At 35.8% G+C, this 12002-nt stretch overlaps 2 protein-coding genes across 2 annotated transcripts; both read right to left on the bottom strand.

Annotated features, from left to right (window-relative positions):
- Positions 1-4326: 4326 nt before the first annotated feature.
- Positions 4327-6622, bottom strand: naa38 (N-alpha-acetyltransferase 38, NatC auxiliary subunit). Its single transcript, XM_059546052.1, has 3 exons — positions 6464-6622; positions 6048-6216; positions 4327-4739 (listed from the first exon to the last, which is right to left on the bottom strand). Exons 1-3 carry the CDS (start codon positions 6506-6508, stop codon positions 4624-4626), a joined length of 330 nt encoding a protein of 109 aa, XP_059402035.1. The 5' UTR covers positions 6509-6622; the 3' UTR covers positions 4327-4623.
- A 2637-nt stretch (positions 6623-9259) lies between these two features.
- On the bottom strand, positions 9260-11680 carry sat2b (spermidine/spermine N1-acetyltransferase family member 2b). The gene is made up of 6 exons (XM_059541002.1): positions 11006-11680; positions 10875-10926; positions 10699-10782; positions 9863-9964; positions 9746-9786; positions 9260-9566 (listed from the first exon to the last, which is right to left on the bottom strand). Exons 1-6 carry the CDS (start codon positions 11066-11068, stop codon positions 9393-9395), a joined length of 516 nt encoding a protein of 171 aa, XP_059396985.1. The 5' UTR covers positions 11069-11680; the 3' UTR covers positions 9260-9392.
- Positions 11681-12002: the final 322 nt, after the last annotated feature.

The following is a 12002-nucleotide window of genomic DNA, read 5'->3' as shown; positions in this document are numbered from 1 at the left end:
CGTATATACGTGCTTCTCAATAAATTTGAATGTCAAGGAAAAGTTAATTTTACTATTTCAATTCAAATTGTGAAACTTCTGTATTAAATAAATTCAATGCACACAGACTTAAGTGATTTAAGTTTTTGGTACTTTTAATAGTGTTGATTTTGGCTCACATTTAACAAAAACCCACCAATTCACTCAAGGTGACAAATCATAATTCTTAATAAAACCAATAAAAAAAAACATTTACTGAATTGTTGGCCTTCTGGAAAGTATGTTAATTTACTGTACATGTACACAAATATTATTAGTTTTGCTCAGTAAAGTCCATTAATTATGAAATGGGTTCAACTGGACAATATAGCATTGTTTACTAGTATGAATCCTTGATTAACAATCCTTTGTAAAAAGAATGGTTAGTGCATTTATTTGAGAGGTAACAATCTCTCAAAGCTGTGCTGAATTAATGTTTTATCATGTGACAACACTTTAACACGCTACTCTGAAATATTTGCTGCTTATTGTATACAGTTTCACACACTATTCTTTAAAAAATGTTAGGCAGTATACACTGTGTACTGGGCAGTAAGCAAGTATGCCATTTCGAACACAGCCTGAAAAATAATGGGCATGTCAGAAATACTCTTAGAGCAAACATTTAGGAGTCCTACATTTTTGCTCTAAGAGTATTTCAAAAAGCATTTTAGCAGTAAAACTAGCTCCTAAATATGTGAAACATTAAGAATAGTAAAGAGGAGTCATGAGACCAAACCACAAACTATTCCTAAAATGGCTGTTGCTGGCAATCTGAAAAAGAAAAAAAAAAAAAAAAAAACAATTTGATGAAAATTTGCTTTTATAAAAGGGATCACCTTCGGTTTTGAAGGTTATCTCAACTCCAAATTTTCCTTTGTTTATGTCCTTGTTTTCATTAACCAGCTGGGCAAGAACAGGGCCTGCATTCTTAAAGATTCCATTCTTAAAGAATCCTCTCAGACAGATTCTAATTTATCTTAAAAATATCTACGTAGGAGTCTTGGCTTGAGAGCAATTCAGGACCAATCTGAGAGCAACTCTGAGCAAGGAAAATTCCAAAACTTTCATCTTCGTGTCGAGGGGGGCTAGTCTTTGGAAGACTGTGATTGGCTGGTTGTCCAAGAAGAAAAAACAATGCTTTAGGCTTTATTATAACAGGGTATATACAGCAATCCTTAAGTTAAATTTACTACTTTTTAATACCTTTTTTACTACCTTCAGAATAATTTTTAAAACCATCATGACACTGAATTGCAAGTGTTAATCAGCGACCTTTCTATTATTTACACAGATTTTGACATATATAACATACAAAAAACAATAGATTTAGAGACTGATGTTGACAACATATTGCACATTTATTTCACTTAGTAAATAAAAATAAAACAAACTACATAAAATGTGCAATGGAGAGAATGGATAGTTCCAGCACACTGGCTGGCATTCACTGCAAGTTGATGCATTACAAACGGGCATCTTCTATGAACTGTTGCGGACGATTCACAAACGGGCATCTTCTATGAACTGGTGAACTATTGTTTGCACTTGTGCTATAGGCCTAATATGAACTTGTGGGCATAAAATCCTATGGCAAGTGCCTTAATTCCATGGCCTTTTCCTCAATAGTTTTGTCCATTTTGACCAGTTCCTCTTTTTTCTCCTTGTGTCTCCTTCTAAGTGTGTTTGATTTGGTGATTAGCTGGGCCATTTTTGACCCAGCTTTCCCCTCTGCCTCCTCGGCCAATTTGTTGGCATCATTTTCAAGGATGGCACAGACTTCGTCCAGGACTCTGCGTTGCTTCTTGAGCTCCTGTGGTTCGTCCTCTGTGGCCTTCCTTTTCTGTGTTTGAGCATCACTCTCCCTCTTTTTACGCTTACTCCAGGTAGAGCCTGTACTGGGACCTTGCTGAGGCCACAGAAGCCAGCAGGTCCTTGGTTAAAGGCACCTTGAGGACACCACCACAGCTACTGACATTGTCACAGATTAACCTCAGTGCCTCCAAGGATTCACCAAGAAGGTTATAGGTTTCCACCTTCTTGTTAATGGAGAAGCCCCTCTCCACGGTGGCTTGTCCATGTGAAAGAAGTAAAACGCTCTGGCAGAATCTCAATAGGTCCATGTAGGATGGAAACCAGACAAAAATTAATTAATTGCATGCGTTAACGCGTTAACGTTGACGGCACTACTAAAAACTATTTTCTTGTACCTTGGAGATATACCCCACAGGTCAATAAATGCATGTGGGCCTACAGGTTTCATTCAAGTAACTGCAGGACTTTGGCCAATTTTATTATTTTGTGTAACCAACAGTAAATTAGCCAACATCATCCTATAATATACAAAATCTTTGTGAATAAATAACTCTTCAAATGAGGGTTATATTAAAAAAGAACTAACCTTTATGTGATGCAACAAATCTTCGGCCCTTCCATGTCCCAAAAACTGAGATCCAATGTATCTGGATTGGACACGGTCAGCCTCCCAGTATCGAACATGGATGTCAAGTTGTTTTTTCTTTGACGTCTGATTGAGGCTCTCATCAAACATCAACACGAATGGCCCAGCCTTGTTGATGCCATCCACAAGCTGTTTTTTGAAGAACGATGCTAATCCAAATCTGATGATGTACCCGGTTTTGTCTTTACCACACGTGAATGACTTCGCGATGTCAGAGTCGGGAAACATTTCTTTAAACAGCTCCGAAATTCCTTCATTGGAGTTCAATGAGTGGTGATTAACTGTCGTTAACCCAGCTATTAGAAAACTTGCATTTGCCCATGAAGACGACGATGGTTGTCCAGTCGTTGAAGATATGCCTTGAAGCAAGTCTAAAATAAAACGTAAGCCAGCCACTTCTGTTGAGCGCGCAGTGTTCTGAGATGATGCCGAACGACCACTGAATATGACGTCAGCATCAAACATACGTTGAGACGGAGACGAAAGATCTTTGATTATGTGCCCAGATATGCTAAAGCCCATATTTAAACGAACTAACGCGAACGCAGATAGAATTTCAATCAGAATAGGACATCTGATAGTCCGAAAAAATAATACCTAATTTGGAAAAAAATAATACCTCTGAGACCACATTTAACACTTTTAATGGCCTTAAATTTGACAATTTTGATTTATCACTTTTTAATACTTTTTAAAACCCCGCGGACACCCTGTATAAGGCTACACTTTGAAATAACAGGTGCAATTTTTCATGTTTTACTGTACACTTGCTCTCACGCACACACACACACATATATATATATATATATATATATATATATATATATATAAGTTACTAACTTTTTTATTAACAATGCTGTTAATGTTGTACTTAAGCTATTTGATAGGGAACAAACAGCGAAACAATACTGTTCTGAAAGTGCTGTAACTGTTTGTGTGATTACTTTGCTTGTAGAACGTTGTGACAGACCACACTTTGTTTAACACTGTTAGAGCAAAAATTTATGAGTACTAAATTTAGGACTGACATTTGTATTGTGTGGAAACTACATTCTCTGTAGTCGATATGGTGACCCCAAAAGTCTCTATAGTTTTCCATGGTGGTCATCTGAAGGCTTTCAGATTCCACTTCTATAGAAACCACATGATGGCTAATGATCATCGCCAGTCCCAACACCTTGTGGCTTACCTTGTGAGAAAGATTTTATCCCAAATCGTCGAGTTATGAGCTACTTTTAGCCTTAAGATGTTTTGTGAATACAGGCTCTGAAATTCATGATCAGTAAACTCATTAAATAATAAGAAAAAATGTGGATCAAAAACCATTTTTGAATCGGATCATGTTCCCCAGAAATTGAATTGGATCTGATCATGAGCCTGTAGATTCCCACCCCTACTAAAATGTATTATATAATTTGACATTAACTTGATCATTATGTTGGACCAGGATGTTATATAGATTAGCCCTTCTTTAGATCAGTTAATATCTTCATGTTGTGATAATTCAGATTAATTATATAGAAAACTAAACATTTTCTTTGAATTTGTTTTATTCTATTGATAAGAATCATTTAAATAATGTACTGTACTGATACATATAATGTATTAGCACCTCACTCTTGTTAAATAAGCACCGCTGAAATATGCTGTTCTGTTTACATATGCAATAATAATACCAATAATTAACTAATGCAATGAAGTAATTATAATTACTAATAATACATTTAATTATAAAGTCTGTGGTCTGTGATGAGCAATAAAGTCTGTGGTCTGTGATGAGCACTGTGAATAAACTCTGCTGGTGATATACGAGGGTAGTTTAGTGTTGCAAAGACAAGACATATGAGAAAGATTAGATCTCTTATTGAAAAATGAAAGTGTCAATAATTACACCCAATGTGCACCACTTACATGCAAGCAGATTCAAAAACAAAAAGGTACAGTTCATATCATGCTGTTATTATTCTTCTCAACATAGAGGACCAACCCACTGTGAATGGAATTGGAGTCCCCTGAAAAATAAAGAAAAATCCATTTGGTGTGAATAACTCCAGCTAAAGTGGATCTTGGAAAAAAAAAATGTGTGTGTGTGGAAACTACATCCTATGTAGTCCATATGGTGACCTCAAAAGTATATCAAGTTGTCAGAGTCCATGGGTGGTCATCTGAAGGCTTTCAGATTCCACTTCTATAGAAACCACATGATGGCCAGGGATCATCGCCAGTCCCAACACCCTGGGCTCACCTTGTGCGAAAGAATCTGTGAAAATTTTGATTAAAAGGCAAATCAAGAGCTGTAGACTCCCAACCCATTTTTTGATGTTACTGTTGTTATACAAGTAAAGCTACACTTTATATATTATTTCAAAAAAGTTCACATAAAAATTTAACTTTGCTGTAAATTTACTCACTCACAGGTCCTTTGAGGGTCAAAAAAGCAGATACAGGCAACACAAAATTAATATAGTGTATTTAAATAATACTGCGCGATATTTTTCTCTAACATTTTATGGCCAGGATTTCAAAATTTCTTAAAATATCCAGGTTTTGGCTTTGTTTTCCTGTTGATATGCTCTCTACAGTCCTCAAACATTGAATGTACACATATCTGCATTGCTTTAACTGTAACTGCATTGCTTTAACCCATCTTCTTGCACACCATGATTGGGAGATTATGTACAATGCCTGCACAATATTGGTCAAAATACTTTCAGGGATTACCTTTAGAAAGTTTGAAAACTTTGAGTTGAAAACTGAGTCACCTACATCTTGGTTGACCTGAAGGTAAGCACATTTTCATTTGTGGGTGACCTACTCCTTTAAATATGAAATATCATTAGTAACTGCAATTTTTCGTGAAATACTATAGTACTTCACAAATACAGCATCACCCCCGCTACCAAATTAGGCAGTAATGATCTATAGAAGTCTGGAGCCCTGTCTCTCCTCAACAGACTGAATCTTTTTGAAAGTAAATTTTACAGTATCCACAGCAGAAATAGTTTGTGTTAAATATTTGATAATTATTAGATTGTGGTTTGAATTCCTGACAAAATTCAGCAAAAGTAGACTTGCATAAACAAGCACTGCTAATAACAGTACAATGACCTGACACTAAAGTAGGGGTGTCAAACTCAATTCCTGGAGAGCCAGATTAATTAAACCTTATCCTAAGATTAAAAAAACCTTATCCAACTATTTGAGTCCTTCAGTCTTATTTGAAAACTACATGCTGTGCGAGTTGGAGAAGGGTTAGAACAAAACTCTGCAGAGCTCCAGTCTTCCAGGAACTGAGTTTGACACCCCAGCACTATAGAGCAGGGATCCTCAAATCAGGCCCAAGAGATCCACTTAACTGAAGAGTTTAGCCTTAACCCTAATCAAACACACTAGAGCATGCTAATCAATGTCTTCAGGATCATTAGAAAATCAGTTTGATCAAGGTTAGAGCTAAACTCCAGGACAAGATTTGAGGAACCATGCTTTACTTCACTTTCCACTTACAGAGTAATACTGAGTGCCTAGTGCTGATAAGGTATAAGGAGTGTGTCCAGGGTACACTGGGTACCTGTGGATTTGAGGAACTCTTGTGCAGATCCCAGGATGACGTTGCAGTCTCTGTCTGTGCACAGGAAGAGACCCACCAGCGTGCGCCCGTCTGTCATTCGGATCCTCATGCTCTTATTGAGGAGGTTCTCCAGCTTACACCGAGCAAGCAAATAAGCTGACGCCTCCACCTGAGACACAATATATGATTTACATCGACCTCAGAGATAAAACATATTGAATTAATTGGATCAGCAGATTTAATTATGTCACTGTTTTATTTTGAATGTAATCGTATATCAAACAGGTGTGTTAACATCAGAAATATTAGAATTATATTCATGAAGCACAGACATAAATTCATCAGTACTAAACGTTACTAGCATTAGCTTCAGCGATAATATTTCACTGGCCCCTTATGTGACAAAGTTTTCAGACCTCAGTTTGCATTTCCGTGCCGTTCTCTTCGCTTTCTGTTGCCATTTGAGCTTTCTTGGTGTTAAAGTATTTGTATAAATGCGAATCGAATGGAAAAGAGATGGTGACTAGCGAGTTATTCAAAGAAGCGATCTTCTTTTTTTTTACTGGCGTCTCGCATTCTTAAAAATCACATTACTGCCACCTACAGTGGGTTAGAGATCTTCTTCTTCTTTGTGCTTATTTGGCGGTTCGCATTCTTAAAAAGAGCATTACCGCCATCTACTGTGGGTGATAGATCAGAGACAAAATACACTAGACTAGATCACCACTACCAGAACAATCAGGACTCGTGCTTTCAATGTTGCTGCGTGTTCAGCTCCTCCATCTACGGCAAAGTCCATCTCATTCCAGAGAGGGATGCTGTTACATAAAAAAAAAAAATTGATAGTAGTATAATAACTTAACTGTATAAAACAAATTGGATACATTTATAACCCTTCTATGGATCAAATTGGTTCTTCTTAAAAACTTTATTATTAACCTGCCCCCTTCTACTGAATTTAAAATTATCCTTAATGTTAATTGCTGATTACCTTCCATCTGCAGTTCTTCTCTTAGCTTACTTCTTTCCTCTGAATATTTATTACATTTAATTAGTACATGCTCCACTGTTTCTCTTATTCCACACCATTCACACAAACCTGTATGATGTTTCCCTATTATTTGCATTGTTGAATTAAGTCCTGTATGTCCCAATCTTAATCTAGAAATAATACAGTCTTTCTTTCTTCTTTCACTTGACTTCCTTCCTCTACCTACCACTGGTTGTATTAAATGTAAATGTCTACCCTTTTCCTCATTGTCCCAGTACATTTGCCAATTATTATTTATCTCCCTTTTAATTATTGATTTGATTTCTAATTTGCTATATTTAATTTCCATATCTATAGTTTCTTTTGCCATAGCCTGTTTTGCTAACTTGTCTGCTGCTTCATTTCCTGCTACTCCAGTATGTGCCGGAACCCATAAAAAGTGAATCTTATTTTCCTGTTGCATCATGAACAATATCTGTAGGATTTCCAAAACAATATCTTGTCTAGTATCTGATTTCTGAGCTTCCAGGCACATCAAGGCCGAACTTGAATCTGATCATATTAAAGTTTTACTTAAACCCCTTTCATTTATTTTATTAATTGCTACCATAATTGCTAGTAACTCTCCTGTAAACACAGATACATGATCTGATATTCTTTCCCCTCTCGCCACTTTCAATCTGGGTATGATGTACGCTACCCCCACCTGTTCCTTTTGTGGATCCTTAAACGCATCTGTGAAAACATGTACATATTGTTCATACTTACTCCCAATATACTCTTATTTCATCTCTGCCTCCAACATCCTCCGATTTTTATCTTGCCTTGATTCCAATAAGAATAAATCTACATTGGGTTGAGGTAATATCCATAATGGTATTGTTGGTAATATTACTCCTGGAATAACACTGTACTCAAGGGTTAGGGATCTTCTCCCACCAGACCTATAAGACTCTAGCTGGTTGTTCCATCCTATATATGATATTGTAGTAGCTTCTTTAATTTAAATACATTTCCTGATACTGTATGCACAATATGCACAAGAACCAATATAAACTCCTATTTACATTATATGTAATATCTGAAATATTTCCATCAAAATATCTTATTTTCAATCTGTTGAGCATCCAGACTTAATAGTTATATTATAAGTAATTAAAATTAATAGTAATTCTCCTGTAAACACCAAAAGTTGATGATGTTCTTTTTCCCTCTACTTGGGATCATGTATGCAAACCCACACTTGACCTTTCCTTCCTTCTTTAGACACATCTGTAAAAACCTGATAATAATGTTCACACTTAATCAATAAATACTCCCTTGTTAACTCTGCCTCTAATGAATTTTGACCCTCATCTCGTCTTACTTCCAATAGGAATAAATCAACATTATGTTGTGTTAAAATCCATAGAGGTATTGGTGGTAATATTAAACTGGCATAATATTGCAATGGTTTAATTTCATATCCTACACAAAATCCTCAATGATCCATCCAAAACTATAATTTTTTTTCTATCCTATATTCCCAACATGTTACTAATAAATTTTTTGTTGGGGCATTTTCCTTCTTACCTTTTAATATAACCCCCATCTCCACCTGTAATGCTGGAACTGGAGAAGGATATGCACCACGACAAAACCTTAATGCTTTTGAATTTCTGTTCTTATGTATATAGTATATGTACTCCATGTAGCTTTCCTTTCCTGTTACTATATAATTGTAGATTTAAATCTCTACTCATAAATCATTTAATCTGCTGTAAATATGATGTATAAATGTAACAGTGCCCCAGGTGAAATGGTGTACACGCCACTGTTTCAAAAGCCCTTGAAAACCCCCACAAAAGACATCTTCTGGTTTAAGCATTTTGAATGCAACAAGACAGCAGCAAAAATATGCTTCATAAACCAGTGTTTCAAATTGCAACCAGTGTTTCAAATTGCAGTGTTGCAATTATCACAGGTATTCATCCTGTTCACTTATAAAATAAGGTTTTCAGGTCTGGGCTTTGTGCAAGCCAGTCAAGTTCTTACATTCTTACACATTGTTTTATTAATGTTGCTCTGCGCACAGTGAATCAGAAGGTTCAGTTTAACAAAATGTCTAGGGACAAGTGCAATTTGAAACAGCAAGATGTTTACTGCAAAATGTATTTTAAAGATGTCAAAATAACTTTGCATTGAATGTTGGTGCAAAAATGAACATTAACTGAAACATTAATTAGAATATCATTATTGACACTTTTATTGTTCTTGTTTCAATATTTTTAAACCTTTTCTAAGATTGAAGATATGGAATTAAAACAAAGTGAAACTATTCACGAAGTATTACTTATGTCATTATGTCATGTTCTTTAAGGTGCTTCCTGTGCTAGATTATCCAGAGCTATTCCATGAAAGCGGAGAAAATGCCATCCCTCTTTAGCTGTGAGGTCCTCTGCACCTTTAGACAAATAAAAGTCTAGGGAGGGCTTGTTCCAGTCTAATACAGAGAACTGTAAACGCACACAATGCTGCTCTTTAGCCACCTATAAAGTAACAAAAACTACATTTACCTTTTTACATTAAAAACATACTGATCATTCATAGAGATAACTAGCCTTGTTTAACCACAAAATACCATAAAATAAATGTAAATATCATAATGCACAGATTTATGCAAATAATATAAAACTACAGATTAAAAAAAATAACAATAATAACTTACTTTGGCAACAGTTGCCATTAAAGCCTTTCCCATGCCTTTACCTGTAGTGTAAGCAGAGATGACTGAGTTTTGCATTTTGGAACAAAACTCTTCAACTAATGGATGAAGTATACACACCTCTGTACTCTGGCATCACATACAGATCTTCCATATACACAGTCCTCCCTTTCCAAGTGCTGTATGTATAGAAGAAGAGAGCATAGCCAACCTTGATATGTCCTGTGGGATGACAGTTTCTCTAAGAATACTTGTGAAGACATAAATATAAGTCTTAAAACATCACAATACTCCATTTACTGTGGGAGTTAAAATGCAATAAAACTGTAAGTTCATGCATCCATCTCATGAAGGTGTGACCTTTGAGCTTTTTTCATAGCAACATGTTAACTACTGCTGGGGGGGGGGGGGGGGGCAGTGGGGGTTGGTTGCTTTCATTCACAGTTCCTTGCTTTTGGAATGATCTACTTCCCAACCCTGTCCGTAATGTCAAATCCCTGAAAATATTCACACCTGAAAACTCACCCTGCTGGAGAGAGAGAGAGAAAAAAACTTTTCTCAATACTTTTATTATTCCTTAATACATCCCTGTTCTGGCTTGATCTATTCCTAACAATGTCTGAAGCTTCATATTACTAACACTTCTTGTGTTTAATGCTTCTTTATGATGAATTGCTTGTTGTATTCCTCATACTGTATGTAAGTCACTTTGGATAAAAGCATCTGCTTCTGTAAATGAATAAAAATCTAAATGTAATGAGCAAAGATATTTCTTGGTTAAACTTACAATTCTGACTTTATGGCACAAACATCCTAAAATATATGGTAAGAAATAAGTAAACTACATTTAATATAATAAGTAATTTCAGTTAAACCAAAGATTATAAATTAGCGTTGGCCATATTCGTGCAGTTTTCTCTTGGCGTTATGTGATTTTGGTCTTTGAGAATCATTACCATCTTTAGACTTGTGCTCCTCGGGTACCTCCGCTACAAGACACTGGTAAAAAGGATTGGGGCCAAATCCATCCCTCTCCAACTCTAAGAGAAATCCAGTAGAGTCAAGACATAAGAAACATGTGACTTCATTTTAACTTTAATAACTTTACATGAATAGGCGTTTAAAAAAATACCTTTATAGGATATCTTCACTTGGTCAGGCATCTTTTCATAAACGGCCAATTCCTACGATAAAATATTCAAAGATAGTCGGAAATCCTGCTGCATTCAAAAAACGCTTAACAAGTTCTGAATGGTGTCTCACCATAATCATGCGCGCTATATCTTTACAGTCTTCAGGTTTGGCTGCACAAATATTAAACCTCATTTTGCATAGGCAAACAGGGTTTCCTGATTTCCTCCACTACTTTTGATCAGTGGACGATTTTGCACTAAAAAGCTGACTGTACTTACGCCTCAGTTCAAGAGAGACGGCGTGTTCAAGAGCGTCAATATGTCACAAAATTTGCGCAGCCTCTGCAACGCGTTCTAAAATCACTACTGCTTGTCTCGTCATTTTACTTTTCATGCTTAACGGTATAGAATATACCATATAAACAAGAAATGAATACAGAAGTGTTATTAACTTTAATGGCATGACATGGTGATAACTGACAACGTAAAGCAGGTTGTAATTTCTCAGTCCTAATAATCAACTGGGTTTTTTTTTTGTTTTTGTTAAATATATATCTGTCTGTATCGTGTCTCGCGGTGTTGTATAACTTATTGTATTGACAGATTACCCGAGCCGTAACATTTGGATTTTTCGTTTGTTTGTTTTGACACTTATCGGTTTGCATGCAGTAACATGCAAAAGAAAGTGTTACAGTGGTAGAAACATTAATAATGCATGTTCTTGCTTCGATCATTCAAAATATATAACGTTAACTGAAGACATTGCAGGAGTTGTTAAAGTTAAAGCTTAAAGTCCGCATGAAATCAAAATGACCATTTACTTTACTAGCCCACACTGCAAGTCTTGATCTATGGCATCCATATGTTTTATGTTATGTGCAAATGGGGGTGCATTTATTTGTATTTTTATCTCAATGGGACCGAAATAAAATTGTCTGTGCACAAAATGTTTACTTTTCATCATGTTTATTTTAAATATTTTACAGAAGAGCATGTTTCCTTGTTATTCTGAGTGCAATAAGCGTAGTCTTTACAGATGAAAGATTCATTTACATTTATCTGTATGACCAAAAACTAGGGTTATTTTAACCCTTGTGTTGTGTTCAGAACCTTTAACACTTGTGGTG

Source organism: Carassius carassius, chromosome 4 (assembly GCF_963082965.1).
Source record: "Carassius carassius chromosome 4, fCarCar2.1, whole genome shotgun sequence".
NCBI classification, from domain to species: Eukaryota; Metazoa; Chordata; class Actinopteri; order Cypriniformes; family Cyprinidae; genus Carassius; species Carassius carassius.
The sequence above is the reverse complement of the archived record's forward strand: the minus strand, read 5'-3'. Positions and strand labels throughout refer to the sequence as shown.

What these genes read in the sequence shown, in the direction of transcription:
- naa38 (XM_059546052.1), bottom strand. Translation starts at nt 6,508, where the DNA reads ATGGCAACAGAAAGCGAAGAGAACGGCACGGAAATGCAAACTGAG. An exon ending in GCACGGAAATGCAAACTGAG is followed by an intron (nt 6,217 to 6,463) that starts GTCTGAAAACTT and finishes ATTGTGTCTCAG; the next exon opens with GTGGAGGCGTCAGCTTATTT. An exon ending in AGAGTTCCTCAAATCCACAG is followed by an intron (nt 4,740 to 6,047) that starts GTACCCAGTGTA and finishes AAATTTTCACAG; the next exon opens with ATTCTTTCGCACAAGGTGAG.
- sat2b (XM_059541002.1), bottom strand. Translation starts at nt 11,068, where the DNA reads ATGAGGTTTAATATTTGTGCAGCCAAACCTGAAGACTGTAAAGATATA. An exon ending in ATATAGCGCGCATGATTATG is followed by an intron (nt 10,927 to 11,005) that starts GTGAGACACCAT and finishes ATTTTATCGTAG; the next exon opens with GAATTGGCCGTTTATGAAAA. An exon ending in GGAGCACAAGTCTAAAGATG is followed by an intron (nt 9,965 to 10,698) that starts GTAATGATTCTC and finishes GTCATCCCACAG; the next exon opens with GACATATCAAGGTTGGCTAT.